At 38.8% G+C, this 18,636-nt stretch overlaps 1 protein-coding gene across 3 annotated transcripts in view; it reads left to right on the forward strand.

The window, feature by feature from the left end:
• The window catches only part of EPB41L2 (erythrocyte membrane protein band 4.1-like 2), a 124,357-nt gene that overhangs the window by 47,623 nt on the left and 58,098 nt on the right, over window positions 1-18,636 (forward strand). For all 3 annotated transcript variants that reach the window (XM_006834669.1, XM_006834667.1, XM_006834668.1), the window contains exons 4-5: window positions 11,939-11,981; window positions 18,333-18,408. In XM_006834669.1, the coding sequence (XP_006834732.1) occupies window positions 11,939-11,981; window positions 18,333-18,408 (119 nt within the window). The remainder of the gene's footprint in view (window positions 1-11,938; window positions 11,982-18,332; window positions 18,409-18,636) is intronic.

An 18,636-nucleotide genomic window follows, 5' to 3' on the forward strand; every position in this document is an offset into this window, starting at 1 on the left:
TGTCGAGCGTGGTCACCAATCACAGCGTGTATTCCCATTGAGTCTTAGTCTTGGAAGGGGATTTTCTCTGAGGGGACCCGACCACTTGCCTTGATGTTTTCTGGGCAAGCATGTTGCCTGTTCTTGTAGTAACAGTTGGTCTGCCTATGTTGTTTTCCCATTTATTCTTTATATGAATGTTTACCTTTAGATCCAACTGAAGTAATCTACTCTGAGGTTTTCCTTGGCAGCCTTTCACCACTATTACTTCTGCCCGAGCTCTGGTAGTGTAGTGGTTACGAATCGGGCTGCTAATCTCACGGTCAGCAGATCGAAACTATCAGTTATTTCGCCGGAGAAAGATGAGGCTTTCTGCTCCCGTAAGGATTTACAGCCTCGGAAACTCTGAACAGGGTCACTATGAGTCGGAACGGACTCCATGGCGCATAACAGCAACAACACTTCTGCCCAAATCAGCCATACATTTAGTACAATCCTTGTTTGTGTCTTAGTCTTTCTTGCCATTACATTATGAATTCCTTGAGGGTGTAGCCTCAGGATATCTTGTTGTTGTTATGTGCCATGGAGTCAGTTCCAACTCATAGCTACCCTGTACAGGGTTTCCAAGGAGCGTCTGGTAGGTTTCAACCAACAACTTTGTGGTTTGCAGTCCAGTGCTGATACTACATTGCCACACCAGGAGTTCTAAGCATTAACAAATAGTTATTAAATATTACCTTTGTGCAAACAAGACTACAAAGTGCTCAGATGTCTTTTTGCTGTGTTGTTAGGTGCTGTCAAATCGGTTCTAACCCACAGTGACTTTGTGCACAATAGATGAAACATTATTTGTTTCTGTGTCATACTCACAATTGTAGTTACACTTGAGTTTGCAGTCCATTGCTGCTGCCACTGTGCCAATCCATCTTGTTGGGGATCTTCCTCTTTTTACTGACACTCCATTTTACCAAGCGTGATATCCTTCTTTAGGGATTGACCCCTCCTGATAACATGTCCGAAATAATGAGAGATGAAGTCTTGTCATTCTGGCCTCCAATGAGCATTTTGGCTGTACTTGTACAACAGATTTGCATGTTCTTTAGGTGGTCCATGGATTTTTAATATTCTTCTCCAGCACCATAACTCAAATGTTTTAATTCTTCTATGGTCTTCCATATTCATTGTTCAACTTTCACATGCATATGAGGCTATTGAAAATACCATGATTTGGGTCAGAGGGCCCCTTATTTCTTACACTGACATTTTTGTTCTTGAGTAAAGAGCTCCTGTGTAGCAGATCTGCCTAATGCAATACATCCTTTGATTTCTTAACTGCTGCTTTCGTGTGAGTGTTGATAGTAGATCCAAGCAAAATGAAGTCTTTGTCAACCTCAAACTTTTCTTAATTTGTGCTATTATTTACTAGTCCAATGGTGAGGATTTTTGTTTTCTTTACATTGAGGTCAAACCCATACCAAAGGTTGTAGACTTGGAAATTCATCAGTAGGTATTTTAAGTTTTCTTGGCTTTCAACAAACAAGATTGTATCATCTGCTTATTGCTGGTTGTTGATGATTCTTCCTCTAATTTCAATGCTGCTTTCTTCTTTATATAATCCAGTTTTTTGGATTATTTGATCAACATGCAGATTTTAGTAAGTATGGTAAAAGAATACAACTGTGTTTTGAAGCAATTCAGTGTCCTCTTGCTCTGTTCGAATGATTGCATCTAGTTCTATGTATAGGTTCCTCATGAGCACAATTAAGTGTTCTGAAATACCCATTCACCGCAGTGTTATCCATAGATTGTCATGTCTACACCGTTGAAAGCCTTTGCACAGTCAATACAACACAGGTAAACATCTTTTTGGTATTTTCTGCTTTCAGCTAAGATCCATCTGACATCAGCAGTGATATCCCTTGTTAAGTGTCCTTGTCAGAATCTGACTTGAACCTCTGGTAGTTCCCTGTCGATGTATTGTTGCAACCCTTTTTGAATTATCTTTAGTAAAATTGTGCTTGCATGTTTTATTATTGATGTTGTCTGATGATTTCTGCATTCCTTTTAATCACCTATCTTTGGGATGGGCACAGATAGTGATTTCTTCCAATCAGTTAGCCAGAGCGCTGTCTTCCAGCTTTCTTGGCATCGATATGTGAGTGCTTTCAGGGCTGCCTCGGTTTGTGGAAGGAATGCAATTTGTATTCTGTATGTGTGGTGCTGTGGGTTAATGCACCTGACTGCAAAGCCATTTGAACTGCAAGGTCAGCCATTCAAGCTCACCAGCTGCTCCTCAGAAACCCTATACAGGGTCACTATGAGTTGGAACCAACTTGACGGTACTTAACAACAACAACATCAATTCCTAGAGCCTTGGTATTGCCAATGCCTTCAGTGTACCTTTGACTTCTATTAGTGCCATAGGCTCTTGATCATATGCTACCTCTTGAAGTGGTTGAAGAGCAACCATTTCCTTTTGGTACAGTCATGTTGTGTATTCCTTCCATCTTCTACTGATGCTTTCTGTATCACTCAGTATTTTATCCATAAAAGACTTCAGTATTGCAAATTGACAGTTGAATTTCTTCATCTTTCAGCTTGAGAAGTGCTGAGTGTGCTCTGCCCTTTTGGTTTTCTAACTCCAGGTCTTTGCACATTTCATTATAATGCTTGACTTTGTCTTCCCAAGCTGACCTTTGAAATGTTCTTTTTCAGCTCTTTTACCTCCTCACTTCATCCATTTGCTTTAGCTGGAGAGCAGGATTCAGAGTTTTTGATGATATCCATTTTAGTCTTTTCCTTCTTTCTTGTGTTCTTAATGACCTTTTGCTTTTTACCTGTCTAATGTTCTTGATGTCATCCCACAACTCTTCTGGTCTTTGGTCATTAGTATCTATGCATCAACTCTGCTTACAGGAACAGGCTGCCATTCTCTTTCTCTTGCAGAGAGGCTGGTGGGTTTGAACCATCGAACTTTTTGTTAGCAGCTGAGTGCCTTAACCATTGTTTACCAGGGCTCCTCAGTCAATAGCTGTTGATATTCCAGTTGAGACTGGGAATCATAAAATTGTCATGTAGCAGAATATATGTGTGTTTTTCTCTAATTGCCATTACTAAGCTAGACATAATAGTTGATTACATACAAATAATAGAGAAGCCATGGTTGAATATGTTCATGGTGAATTTGGTGAGAGGATAAAGAGTGGAGAAAAGTAGAGGTGCTGATGAGATTAGCAATAGGTTTATTTATATGTATAGTCTAATTTGCTTTCATAACTTTTGTTTACATTTTTATTTCTTTCTACTTATATAGATAAAGGAGCCCTGTTGTAGTGCTGTAAGATTAGCAGTGGACTGCTAACCACAAAGTCACCAGTTCAAACCCACCAGCTGCTTCTTGGAGACCCTCTACAGGGTCGCTATGAGCTTGAACCAACTTGATGGTAGTTAAGAACAACAGATACAGATAAAATCCAATCCTCAGGACATCTTGCAATCCTCAGGTCATCTAGAGTAAACAACTCTTACTTTTTATGTAGATTTGTGAAGTGTCCTAGTTTTTTTTTTTTTTTTTCTCCCTAAAGAAGACTACTATTGTCCTAACTGTGTTTCATTAACATTGCTTTGTTTGAGATCCAATAGTAGGATACCATAGGATACAGGAATGTAAGCTTATTTCTTTTTTCATTCTGACTGTTATCAATATTTATAAAAGTTATGGTTACTTATCATTGCAATATGTTAAGAAGTGACTGTGAAGCACAGCCAGAGTTATTTGTATGAAAATTTTCCAGGGAGAGAAAATGTAAACTTTCTTTTGATGTTCTTATAGTACTTTGTCTTTAATGGTTGGGGCACTGAGTTGGAAGCCTTTCAATTAAATTTAACATATGAAATCTGTCATTGTGAATGTTAGAATTTTTTAATGTCTGTTAAGAACTCTTCAATAAACTTTACTGTGGAAAATGTTGTTAAAAATATGTGGAATCAAGCAACATCTTACTCTTATATATGGAATTCCAAGTCCATATAGTTCTTGTGTTCATGTGTAGATGGAACCATCATTAAGAGTTTTGGACTCTCTTTAAAGGGGAAAATATTGTCTTGAATTTTTTATGGTAATAGACTTTGGCATTTGGCCTAGGAATTATAATGTTATTTTGCTGCTGCAAGCTATATTGAAAAGAGAAGCTTGTTAGAAGTATAATTGATCTCCACTGCTAACTACGTGCAAAATTAAAGTGATTTGTTTTGATAACCAAACCATTTCCCCTAGAAACTAGAACTGAAAGCTCAAATATAAAATTCTTTGATATATAAACTATTCTTCCATAAAAATCTTTATTCAGTCCAGTTAAACCTTATTATACTATGAATTTAGCTAAATCAGGGATTGAATCTTGATTCCCCAGATGTATAGTGAATATTTCATTTTAAAATTGAATGCCTGTAACTTTTCTCCTAACACCAGCATTACAGTAGAGTTCTATTAGGCCTAATTTAAGCAAAGGTGTATTAAAAGAGATTCTTTTCAGTGCTATAAATACCTAAGGGAAAATGCAGATTATAGAACTATTTTTATACTTTTAACATTTGATATTACACTCTGAATTGAGTTGAATTTGTTAATTTCTCACACCTGGTAAAATTGGCTAGCACCAAAAATGAATGAGGTGAAGGCGTTGCTAGACATTTTGAAAACACTAATAACCGTGAGAATGATGGCTCTACAGGGTAAGCACTGGACTCCTAACAGATAGAGTGGTGGTTCACGGCCCCCAGTTGCTTCACTGGAGAAAGATGAGGCTTTCTGTTCCCACCAAGATGGAGAGCCTTGGAAACTCTATTAGGGTCACTATGAGCCAGAACGGACTTGATGAATGGTACTTAACAACAACTGTAACTCTGAGATCTTACAGTTCAGCCCTATAGAAATTAGGCGATACATTGTTTTTTGGTGGGAGAGAAGGAACTAGAAGATTGGTTTTGTGAATGAATTTTGAGTTGTTGTCTAGATCTAATGTGCTCGAGGACCTGCAATAGACACTCAGATTGTTAATAGGATGCTGCTGGTTGATGATGTCAGTTACTCATCTTGGTCAGGTGAAAGTGATTTTCGAAACTAACTACTAGACAGTGAGTGGGCCTTAGCATTCTTTCTTACAGCTGTTGAGTGTGATGATGTTGTTGTTAAGTGCTGTCGAGTAGATTCCGACCCATAGCGACCCTGTATAGGGTTTCCAAGGAGCAGCTGGTGAGCTTGAACCACCGTTCAAACGACTTTGCAGTCTGACGCATTAGCCCACTGTGCCACACCAGGACTCTGTTTTGTGTGTGATGAGAGGAGTTCAAGGACAGACACAGTGCTTGCCAATCTGAATACTTAAGCCTTGGTAGCGCTTTCTGTAGGAAGCAGCCAATAATTAGTATCTTTCTTCAGTGAAGGCTAGGTCTCTCCCTGACAAGCCAGTTAAATGAGCTTAAAAATGTCTTCTTATATTTGACTTTCACAAAAGACAGGAATTTCTACGTAGAAAGTGATCAGTGGTCACTCTACTCAAAGAGTGGTCCAAGGGCCCAATGGAATTGGCACTACCTAGAAACTTTTTCTTGTTAAGTGCTGTCAAGTCAGTTCCGACTCACTGCAACACTGTATAGGGTTGCCAAGGGGGAGTTTGTTAGAAATGAAGAATTTCAGGCTGTCATCACAGATTTTGAAAGTCTGAGTCTACATTTTGACTAGATATTCAGGTGATTCATATATACCTTTGAATTTTGCTAAACATTGATCTAGAGAGGATATGATTTATTTATTTACTTTTTAAAGTGGCAGAATTACAGGAACTTGTGATGTTTGGAGATTATTTGTATTTTATAGTATAGATAATAAATTTATAATTCTTTTTAATAGAATTGGTTTTTAGAGCAATTTAGGGTTACAGAAACATTGTGTAGAAAGTACAGTGTTCTCACACACCCTGTTCTCACACTTGCACATAATTTCTCTTATTAACAGCTTGCATTGTTTCTTTTAAAAGTCATGGTAAGCTGTTTTTAAAATTTTTGGTGTTTTACTTCTTAATTTATAACCTTAAGTAATAAAATTGTACTCTGTCACACTAAGTACTTATTAATACTTGATTAATCAAATTAAAATAACATAACTTGTGGCTATTTACAAGACATCAGTCAAGCAATGAGTAGATACTGGAAAGTATATACGATTTTGGTGTTTCTTGGTTGTCTAAGAAGGAGCCCTAGTGGTGCTGTAGGCTATGGACTGCACTGCGAATCACAAGGCCTGTCATGGTGCAGGCCCAACAGCCTCTTTGCGGGAGAAAGAGCAAGCTTTCTGCCCCCATGAAGAGTTATAGCCTCTGAAACTCTGTACAGACTTAATGGCAGTGGGGTTTGGGTTTGGTTGCCTAACACTGCCACGCACTGTTGTTAGTTGGCCGTCACTCATGGTGACCTAATATGTAGCAGAAAGACACACTGTACAATCCTGGACCATGTTAATGACTGTTGGTAGGTTTGAGTCCATTGTTATGACTCTTTTGTCAGAGTCCTTCTCATGGAGGGTTTCCCTTGTTTCTGTTGACTCTCTACTTTACTAAACATGATGTCCTTGAGTAGTAAAATTATACCCTGCCATATTCTTAAGTACTTACTAATGCTGTGATTGGTCTTTTCTGATGATGTGTCCATAGGAAATGGGACAAAGTCTTGCCATCCTTGCTTCTAAGGAGTATTCTGGTTGTATTTCTTCTAAGACTGATTTGTTTGTTTTACTGGCAGTTCAAGTTCAATATTGCTCACAAACACTACACTTTGAATGGATCAGTTTTCCATCCATCTTTTCACTGCTCAGCTTTTGCATGCATATGAGGAGATTGAAAAGACATAGCTATAGGGTCAGGTACACCTTAGTTATTAAAAAAGCCATCTTTGCTTTTTATGATTTTAAAAGAGTTGTTTTGTAGCAGTTTGCCCTGTGAATATTGTTTGATTTAAAAAAAAAAAATTTTTTTTTTGGACTGCTTATTCTATGGATGTTAATTGTGGATCTAAGTAGAATAAGATTGTTGACAGCTGTAGTTTTTTACAACTTATCATGATGTTGTTTATTAGTCCATCATGCATTGTGAAGGGTAAGGATAATATGGTCTACTCTAGCTTTCTGCTCCTGTAAATACTTATACTTTCAGAAACCCTACATAGGGTTGCTATGGGTTGGAACCAACTCCATGGCACAAAACTGTGCTACCACCACCACCATCCTAGCTCTGATAGGTTGGTACTACTATGGAGAAGGAAGGTGAACCACCTTTGGCAAGAGTGGAGCTTACAGTGTGGAAAGGGAAAACCAAGTAGGCTAATAGGAGAAGTTACTTCTCTTGCTGCTGTATGGTTATATCAGGTAAACCACTTTATCTCTGGATATGGGTCTGAAATAAGCCACTCAAGGCTTCGGTGTTTTGGCTAGCTTTGGGATGTGGTCCAAGAATGACACTGTTTGAATTTGGCTGGCTCGTGCACAGAGACTTAGTACTCATGCTTCTGGGTCTGCAGAGCTTTATTGACTTTCTTCTGGGTCATGTAGAAACAGACAGATTCTGTACAAGGGCTGAGTGCTTCAGATGAGAGTTGTCATTGTTGTTAAGTGCCGTCTAGGTGATTATGACCCATAGCAACCCAGTATAGGGATTCCACAGAGCAGCTGGTGAGCTTCAACTGCCGACATTGTTGTTCAAATAACTTTGCAGTCTGATGCATTAGCCCACAGCGCCACCCACCAGGAGAGTTTTTGTTGTTGTTAGGTGCCATCCAGTTGGTACTGACTCATAGCGACCCTATGCCCAGCAGAATGAAACACTGCCCATTCCTGGGCCAGCCTCACTATTGTTGCCATGCTGACACCTGGCCAATCCATCTTGTTGGGGGACTTCCTCTTTTGCTCTGACCCTCCACCTTACCAAACATGATATCCTTCTCCAGGGACTGGTCCCTCCTCACAATATGTTCAAAGTATGAGAGATGAAGTTTGGTCATCCTGGCCTCCAAGTTGCACTCTGGCTGTACTTCTTCCAACACGGATCTGTTTGTTCTTTTGGGCTCATGGCACTTTCAGTATTCTCCTCCACTACCATAATTGAAAAGCATTAGTTCTTCTACGGTCTTCCTTATTCACTGTCCAGCTTTCGCAAGCATATGAGGTTATTGAAAATACCATGGCTTGGGTCAGGCGCACCTTTATCCTCAAGCTGACGTAACATTTGAAAAAGGTCTTGTTCAGCAGATTTGCCTAATACAATACGTCGTTTGATTTCTTGACTGCTGCTTCCGTGAGTGTTGATAGTTGATCCAAGAATGAAGTCCTTGACAACTTTAATCTTGTTGTTGTTAAGTGCCATCGAGTCGGTTCCGACCCATAACGACCCTGTACAGGGTTTCCGAGGGTGTAAATCTTTACGGGAGTAGAAAGCCTCATCTTTCTCCCACAGAGCGGCTGCTAGTTTCAAACCGCTGACCTTAAGGTTCGCAGCCCGATTCGTAACCACTACGCTACCAGAGCTCCTTTGAACTTAGGAGGATCCAAATGGCAGGAATACAGGGTTCTTCTGTGAGCTCATGGATGCCGCTGCTGTGCATACACTGTTTTCTTCATACAGAACTGTTTTAATGCTGTTCTGTAGCAGGCATCTATACCAATTGCCACACTTATGAAACTGGAGCTTCAGATGGGTGTTTGCAGGCCCCCCATATTCTTTCTCTGTAAATGATCGGAGGGATAGTTTTCTTTTCAGTTTGGGACCATGATTCAATGTTTCTTGCTGTGGTTATTACCAGCCACAGCAAGAAAGATTGACCCCTGTCTGATAGTATGGTGAATTCTATGAGCTGTTTCTCAGAACAGTGAGGATTAAAGGTTGAATAAGGTGTTTTCCCCATTCTCATGCACTCATGATAGCTGGTCATTAGTGAGCCAGCTGTGGTGTGGGACCTTAGCTGCAGGGTGGTGAAATGGAATGCTAAGCTCTTTTCTAAGGGGAGAATAGAATTGCTCCCTAACAGCAATCAAGGTACCATTAGAGGCTACATGCAGCTGGGATACTAGTGATATAAAACAAGACCAAGCTTTGGTGGTTCTTTGTTGAGATGCTTGAATACAAGCAGTGTTAAAGTTTATTTTCTGTTGTATCATTTGAGTGTATCTTTAAAAACAGGTTATTAATATTTTCTACATAACAAGCATTTTAACTATTTGTTGTGTCTGTCTGAATAAAGTTCTGTTTAAGCACAAATACAATACATTATTTGGGATATTTGTTAGATTAAGTAGAGTTTATTTTGAAGTTAATTATTTACTCAGTTTAGTATAGCTCATAAAATGAACTTGTCTCCTCAAATGAATTTTAATAATAATTTGAGGGTTGTTTTTTAAGTGCCAATGAGTCGGTTCTGACCCATAACGACCCTGTATTGGGTTTCCAAGGAGCGGATGGTGGGTTTGAACCACTGACCTTGTGGTTCAAACTAACTTTGCAGTACAGTGAATTAGCCCACAGTGCCACACCAGAACTCCAGTTTGAGGCTAGGTTGGTAAAAATATGTTTAAAACTGTACACATAAACATACATATTTAGCCATGGGTCTTTTGCCTATAGTGTTGGAAGACAATTATTTGATGTCATTATATGGTTTGGATGTACTGGTTCCCTTGTGGCCTTTTTTTTTTTTTAAAAAAAAAGATAAAGTAGTGATTTCCTAGAATGAAAAACAAAACAAGAAAACCCCAAAAACTTTAATGGTAGATTTCTCAAAGAACAGAAATTAGGGCAAAAGTGAAAGAAAATTTTATGAATATATTTGACTTCCAAGTTGAAATGAGGTTGAAGAAATAATGGTAAATTAAGACTGCCCAGTCTTGTTCATCCTCAAAGTCATTCCTGTGTTTGAACCCATTGTTGCAACTACTGTATGAGTCCATTATTTGAGGGGCTTTCTCTTTTTCGTTCACCCCTTGTTTTACCAAGCATGATGTCCTTCTGCAGGGACTGGTACTTCCAGATAACATGGCCCAAAGTATGTGAGAGACAAAGTCTGAGGAGCATTCTGGTTGCACATTTCCATGGTGAGGTGCTTTGAATGTTTTTCTTCAACACCATACTTCAAAGGCATCAATCCTTACTCATTGCGCACATTTCCCTTGCATATGAAGCAATTGAAAATGGCTTGGATCAGACACACCTTAGTCCTCAAAGTGGCATCTCCTCTTTTACACACTTTAGAAACATCTTTTCCAGATTTGCCCAATGCATTATGTTGTTTGATTTCCTTATTGTTGCTCCCATGGGTGCTAATCATGGAATCAAGTAAATTGAAATCCTTGACAGTCTTGTCTACATTTATCATTGGTCCATTTGTGAGGATTTTTGTTTTCTCTATGTTGAGATGCAACCCTTATTAAAAACTATCTTCTTTAGTCTTTATCAGTAAGTGCTTTAAGTTTTCTTTACTTCCAGCAAGAGAGTGTGTCATTTGCATTTCACAGGTGTTTAATGAGCCGTATTTCAATCCTGATACCACAGCCTTCTTCATAGAATCCAGTTTCTTGGATTATTTGCTCAACATCCAGATAGAATAAGTATGGTGAAATAATACAGCCCTGGCACACACCTTTCCTGATTTTAAGCTATGCACTGCCCCCTTGTTCTGTTGGAATGACTGCTTCAAGGTCTATGTACAGGTTGGTGCTCATCTAAGCCCTCTTCTAGAACAGGGCAAAAGAAGGTTTAAGTAGGAAGAGAAGTTGCCTTTAGCATTTGATGTAATTGGATTGGATTGGGAGTATGTAAGTTTTTAGCCAATAGTTTTTAATTTCTATTTTATCCTTGCTGAATAAGATCTGGTAGTGCGCTTCACTGAGTTGTATTTGGTGTCCTTGCGACCTGGTATGCTGTAGATGCTCAGTAAATAGTGTACATTGTTGTTAAGTGCTGTGAAGTTGACCCTGTATAGGGTTTCCGAGGCGCAACTGATGAGTTTGAATTGCCGACTTTGTGGTTTACAGTCCAGTGCTGGTCTTACAGCATCACACCAGGAAGCATACATATCTTGGTGCATATTTAGGAAGGGATGTTCAGGAACTGTGTTTGCTTAAAATTTTACTGCAGAATCAAGAACATATATTGTTTTTGTTAATTGACGTCCAGTCAGTTCTGATTCATAGCAACCCTGTACAGGGTTTCTGTGGAGTAACTGATAAGCTTGAACCACCAACTTTACAGTTAAAACCAACCTTGCAGTCTAGCACATTAGCCCACAGCACCACACCCAAACTCCAAGACTGTATATGTTGTTGTTGTTAAGTGCTGTAGGGTTGGTTCCAACTCATTGTAACCCTCTATAGGGTTTCTGAGGAGCGCCTGGTTAGCTTAAACAGTCGACCTTGCAGTTCAAATTGATCTTGCAGTCCAGTGCATTAACCCACATGCCATACCAGGACTCCAAGACTATATATGTTACTGTTAAATGCTGTTGAATTGGTTTCGACCCTTAGCAACCCTGTTTAGGGCTTCCAAGGATCAGCTGGTGAGCTTGAACCATCGTCCTTGCAGTTCCAACCAACTTTGCAGTATAGCGTATTAGCCCACAGGGCCAGGACTCCAAGACTATATATAGACATGTTGTATTTCATAATTAGGGGGAAAATGTTTGATTTCAGATCCAAGAGACAGAGGCCCACCCAACCTTAAATGTATTTAAATACTTTATTTATAAAACAACACACATTTAAATAATAAAAACATAGTCCAGTGGAATGCTAATACCTGAAAGTGGCTTTAAATAGTTCCTTGTTAAAATATATTTACATATAAATTAGTATGTGAGCTATAAACTTGAAATCTGGAATGAGTATTATGGATTAATTAGCCTTTTTTTCCCCCCCTTGCAGAACTGGCTAGATCCTGCTAAAGAAATAAAGAGACAACTAAGAAGTGAGTATTTAAATCACCATGATTTTAAGGTAATCTGTACACTTAACAGTTGACATCTTTAAATGTATTCAAAGAATTTATAGACTAGAATCACCAATACAGAATTTATATCATATTGGCAGTTGAGAACACTAAGCGTTCTTTTTCTGAATCATGACTGTATTTTGTACCTAGCTTTGTACAGGTCAGGAGGTTCTATACTCGCAGTCCTAAATAGTTCCTCATAATATCTACCAGTCGGAAGTAACATATCTTTGTAGTTTTTATTCCTGAGGAAAGAATGATGAGCTGCTTTGTCACTGTTACTATGGATTTTTCCACTGCAGTTTGGAGATATATAAAAATAAGGATATCTGGCTCCAAAGACAGAAGCATATGAATGGGTTTCAGAAAGTTCTTGGAAAAATAGAATAAGAGATGATGGAATTTCTTTGTGAACTTTTTGAAGCCGCTCCCCTATTGTTTGGTATATACAGTGGATTGAGGATGTTAGGGGGGAAAAACCTGTGGAGCAACTTTTTCAGTTTTCTGCCTTCTCATTTGTTCCACAATCCTAGGCCACTGTATGCGTTCTTTGAATTTGGATTTGTAAGTAGACTTGCTTGTTCCTTTCTTCTAATTCCTCATTTGTTCTCCTTTGAAGAATTCCGGAATGACTCAAATGTGCTCTAAGCAGCTTCAGGTCCTCTCTACAGGTTCTGCCTTTCCAGGTTACCTTGCCTCTGGCAGGGTTTGTGATATCTGTGCCAAGAAATTATCACCACAGAGAAATTTCTGATAGGAATCTAGACACTAGATTTACTTCAGGGTCTGTGAATGACTAAAGCAGAAAAGGTAGGGAGCCAAGAGCAGCTGGAAATTGTCACCAGGGTGAGACATCTGAAGGGTGGTAAATTCATAACAGCTTTTCTGCAGTTTGGGCCTTCAAACCTAGATTCCTTTGTGCCAGCCTACAAAATGCCCTTCTGCTGTTGATTTAATTCCCCTTACTATTCCTAGCATCAAGACGCTAGAACAAATCTATCCTTTCCTTTTTGTTCCTTTCTTTCTAACTTCTGTCTCCCATTTTAGTTTCCCTACATTTCCTTTTCTTTCTCCCTTGAATTAAGAATATTTTTCATAGCATTTCTATCCTTTTTTCCTTCTCTATTCTCTTTTTATTTGGAGCATAAACCTTATTCTTCCCATTTCCTCTCTCTCTCTTTTTTAATGTCTTGGTTAACAATGATCAACTTTCTTGTTTTGCTAAAACTAGGGGAGTTTCCTATATGAGTGACTTTAAGTGATAAAACGGATGCACTCCTAGTCAAACTGGGACAATTAGTTGGTGAACATACCTTGTGTATGTGTGTGTGTGTGTGTGTGTGTGTGTATGTGTGTGTGTTTGGGTAACTGTTTACAGAATAATTTAGTTTTCCACTCAATAATTTGTGCACATTTGATTTCATGATGTTAGATCTCCTCAGTGTTACAGCTCTGTTCTTTCTTCCTCCCTGGGTTCCCATTTACGATGGTCCTTCTTTCGTGATGTTTTAGGCACCCGGTGGCTCCACTTTTGACTATGTTCTCTAGCTGTCTAACGTTCCTTCCTCCTCCTGTCCTCATAAATGGCATGATATGTGCTTGCACACATGTGTGTTCTCTTTGATTCTCTCTGTTTCATCTAGTAGTTTCTAATCATGAAGGAAAAAAAGAAAAGGATTTTAATAGACATAGATGCATTGTGCTTACATTATAGAAAAGAGCCCACATTGGAGTTGTGGGGTAAATATAAAACTGCTAACCACAAGGTGGGAGGTGCAAACCTACCAACTGCTCTATGGGAATAAGATGAGGCTGTGTGTGCTCTGTAAAGATTACTGTCTTGCAAAATCTATATAGGTAGGTCCCTGGTTGAAATGTACTTGAAGACAGTGGGTTTGGTTAATTATAGAAGAAATTGTACCAGAAAGATTGAGAATATTTGTCATTGTCTCTATAGTTCTGACATGCTTTTTTGTATGAATGCATGGATTTAGAAACATAAGAGATGCTTAGTACTTATACGTTCTCTGAAACCTGACTTGTCTGTCAAGTGACCTAAACCATAGAGAGAACAGGATAATCTCCAAAATCCTTTGATAATCCATCTGGTTGTTGTCTATGGTTTTGTTTTGGCTCTTGTATGCTGCTCATTTCAGAGTCTTGGAGAATTCCTTACTTTTGGAAATGCAAAACTCTTGTTGATTATGGATTATATAACTCTATTTTGATTATTTGTTATTTTAGAGTTATTTCAGACTTTTGCCCTTGTGGTTTGGCAGGAGGGATAACAGGATAAATAGGATCTGACTTTTTCAGACTTTTGGAGCCAGCTCTTCAAATGGCATTCTGTAATGTTATAATCATGAAAGTAGACTTAGAAAATGACGTTTGGCTGTTGCTTTTTCTGCTTGTGTTAAAATGGACTAAATAAAGAGCTTGGATTATTTTAGCCTAGCCATTTTTTTTTTTAAATGTTTTATTGTGAATTATGTGATAGTTTACATGGGAGAACATTAGTTTTACATTCATTCTATCATATATTGTCTCATTACCATGGTTACAATCCCCTCAATGGATCATCAACCAACCAAAGGGTATATCCTGCAAACCGGCCCCCAACACACACCCCCTCTCCCCGGTCTTCAGCACAAGCCCCTCTCCCTCTCTGGAGCTAAAGTCCCCAGCTGCTCCATCGCTCCACGTCATCGTATCTGCCTCCATCTCAGGCATCACTGCTTCTCTGGGTAGGGTCCCGCTCTCTGCTCTTCTCCCTTGATGGTCCTAGGGACTTCCACTCCTAAACTGGAAAGTTAATCACTCCCCTCCTTGCTATAAAACATCTACCTTTACATTCCCAACCCTCACAATAAGTCTTGATAACAATTATTCACTATTGTATCACAGGAGACCCGTCTGCATCTCATTTCATCAGCCCTGCCTAGACAGATTGGATACTACTCACTGGAGATTCTACCTTCCTCCAAGCCCTCTGGATCTAGGTTCCCTCTTGAAAGCTTGTAAGCCAGTAACTTCTTGCTCAAATTGTATCAGATTACTCTTTTTTTCCCCTCTTTCTTCTGGTTGAGCTCTGATCATCCAGTCATTGAAGCCAGGGCAAGTGGGTATCATCTGCAAGTGTGGGTGTTCTTTGGCATATGCCCTCTCATCTGCTGGATGCTTCACTCTCCACTCTAGTCAGTCCTCTGTGGCTATGTCACTTACTCTGGGCCCAAGAGTCCTCAGGTCTTGCCACCCTGCTGGCCAACCAGATCTTCACCCGGGTTCACAGAAGTCTTTTGAACATTGTAGGGCTTAGCTTGCAGCTTCACTGCTGTTTTTCCCTCACTTCCCCTTATTGTTGATGAGCGTGGTCACCAATCCGAGCGTGTATTCCCATTGAGTCTTAGTCTTGGAAGGGGGACCCAACCACTTGCCTTGATGTTTCCTGTGTAAGCAACTTGCTTGTTCTTAGAGTAATAGTAGGTCTGCCTATGTTGATTTATATTTTTCCTATAGGTCTGTCTTTCAAGAAGTATCTTCTGTTCTTTTAGCCATTCCAGGCTGGTCTGCTCATCCTTTAAAGTGGAAATTTCCCATCTCTGGAGATCTGGTTGTGGTTCAGGCTTCCACCTGTAGTTTTATGTATTGCAGAGGCTCTGCAGGAAGCTTCCTTCACTGGACACGTTGTAGCCCCATTTTAGGTATTCCAATCAATTGTATAGCCTATCCTTTTGTATGGTGGTTTTATTATTATTGTTTTGAATTAATGGGCAATTAATAAAGGTAAATATTAATGTTTTTGAGTATCTTATTGTGGTTTGATTTGCATTTCTGATGGCAAGTGATATATCGAGCATGTTTTCATGTGTTTGTTGGCTATTTGAGTATCTTCTTTGGCGAGATGTCTACCTCAAGTCATTTGCCCATTTTATGATTGAGTTATTTGTCTTTTTCTGTTAAGTTGTAGACGTTTTATATACATGAGGTTAAATCTAAAAATCTTGCTACAAAACCATTGTTGTTGTTTTGAAGTGCTATCGAGTCAATTCCGACCCATAGTGACCCTGTGTAGGGTTTCTGAGGAGCAGCTGGTGAGCTTGAACTGCCAACCTTGCAGTTCACATGGCTTTCCAGTCTGGTGCATTAACCCACATTTTTGTTCTTGTGAGGTGCCATTGTGAGGTGCCATTGAGTCGGTTCTTGTGAGGTGCCATTGAGTCAGTACCGACCCATAGCAACGTTATGCACAGCAGAATGAAATACTGCCCGATCCTGGGCCAACCTCACTACTGCTTCGATGCTGCCACATAGTTATCTTTATTAAACAAAAATACAAAATGTGAAGTTACTGTTCTTCTGTTATCCTCCATTAGGTCTATACACTTCTAAAGGTGTTGTTTCCATTTCTCTTACCCTTCCCCAAAGAAATCTGGGCTCTTTGATTTATATCACATCAAAACGGCAGTTCTGGTTTCTTCAAGGGACTCAAATCATGTTCCTTTGAAATGTTCAAGTTTGGGAAACAAAAAGGATTCTGAAGGGCAAGATTAGGGCTTTGGGGTAAATAAGATTAAGGTTTCCTAAAGAAATTCTACCCTCCATGGATCAACAGGTATATTTTCATAATGGAAAAAAATTTCTCAGTGTAACTTTGCTGACGGTTTTCTTCACTAGTGCCATTTTAAATTTTCTTAAAATTTCTACCTAATAAGCCTCAGTGGCAACCTTGTGTCCGTAAAGAAAATTTATCAAGATTATTACTCTTGGGAATCCCAAATAACAGTTGCCATTCCCCTCAGGGCTCACCTCTCTACCTTGATATTAAGTAGCCCACCAGTTAAATTTAACTGGCCCCAGGAACCACTGTTTTTGACTGGACTTTTTTTACTTCCTTTCTTTTTTCCCTTTGAAGGCACCCTAATGAAACTAAGACAAATGTATTGCTAACAGGATTTGTTTGCACCCTTCACTAACACAGAGACATATTAGAATATAGTTTTGTATGGAATAAGCCTATGTTTGTATGAACTGGAACCTTAATAGCAATGCTTTTGACATACCATCCTATTTTAGTTATTAGATTCTTGTCAGACATGATTTCTGAAGGTAATCAATCTATTGGTTAGTAGCTTGTCTTTTCACATTTTTGGCAGTTTCTGGTGAACAAAATTTTTATGAGATCCATTTATGTATTCTGTGTTTTACTGTTAGTGCTATTTGTTACTGCCTTCATTTTCTTCCAAGAATTTTAAGGTAATAGATGGCACGTTAAGTGCTGTCACGTTGGTTCCCGTCGATTCGGTTCTGACTCAGAGAGACCCTGTGTATAGGGTTTCTGAGGAGCAGCTGGTAGACTTGAACCGCCAACTTTGCAGTTCAAAAGCTTATCCTGAAGTACCACACCTAGACTCCTGGTCCTTAATCCATTTTGAATTTGTTTTGTTTATGGTGTGAGTCATGGATCCTGTTTCCGTTTTCTGTATGTGGAAATCCAGTTTTCATCACACCATTAATTGAAGAGATTCTTCCCATGGAATGGAGGTTGCATCTTTGTTAAACCAATTGATCATAGCTGTCTGAGTGTTTTTCTGGTCTTTCAATTCTATTTTGCTTGTCTTTGTGTCTGTTGTTAATACCAGTACTAGTCTGTTTTGATTCCTGTAGCCATATAATACGGTTTAAAATCAGGAAGTATGACAATTGAACCAAGAGGGTGAGTTCAGTTCCAGACTTGAGGATTGACCAAGAGCCATAGTCTTGGTTCCTCCAGTTTCTTTCTGATCCATGAACCTGGTCTTTTTACAATTTTGAGTTTTGTTCATTATTTTCTTGTGGGATCTCTTTTAACATTTCAAAAAGTTCACGAATCATTTTTTGTGTAGTTATCATTGTCACTTGATCTTTACCGCCCTTCTCCAAACCATGTCAAAACCCTAAAAGACTTTTTTTGTTTTTTAAGAATGGAGACTATATGATCCTTGGAAGTCTTGTGGTAAAAAGAAGTCTTACCTTAGAACTATTAGTGCATAAGTTATATTAGTGTGATTGCATTACGGATCACCATAGAAGACATTTGCTGAAGTTCCAGCAAATGTTTATTTAAAAAGTGAATGTCTTTTTTCTTGGTGGGATTTATATAATTGATTTTTATTAATTTTGTTTTTGTTTTATAAATGATGCTACTTTAAATGGGGGGAAAAAAATCTCTAAACTGACTTACTGTGAGATTAATCTTCTGTATTGTTTGAACACTGACCTCTAAGTTTGAGCAAAATAAGTAGCTCTTCTGTGGATTGAGTAAATAACCTTCATGTTTAATAATTCCAGATCTTCCCTGGCTGTTCACTTTTAATGTGAAGTTTTATCCTCCTGATCCTTCTCAGTTGACCGAAGATATTACCAGGTACTATACATTTTTATTTATGAATGAATGTTTACTCATATCTTTCATTTCTGTGCTCTAAAAGAATGGTGCTCAGGGTTAAAAACCAAAGCAAGTTTTTATAAATTTAATGTTAGAAAGTTTACTCGGAAATGTGTACTCCCAAATAGTTTGAAATGATGCTGACTTAAAAAAAAAAAAAAAATTCGCTTTTCTTTTTCTTTCTCAGTTTCCCCATTTATATTATAA

The sequence above is a fragment of the Chrysochloris asiatica genome, unplaced genomic scaffold, assembly GCF_000296735.1.
Source record: "Chrysochloris asiatica unplaced genomic scaffold, ChrAsi1.0 scaffold00013, whole genome shotgun sequence".
NCBI classification, from domain to species: Eukaryota; Metazoa; Chordata; class Mammalia; order Afrosoricida; family Chrysochloridae; genus Chrysochloris; species Chrysochloris asiatica.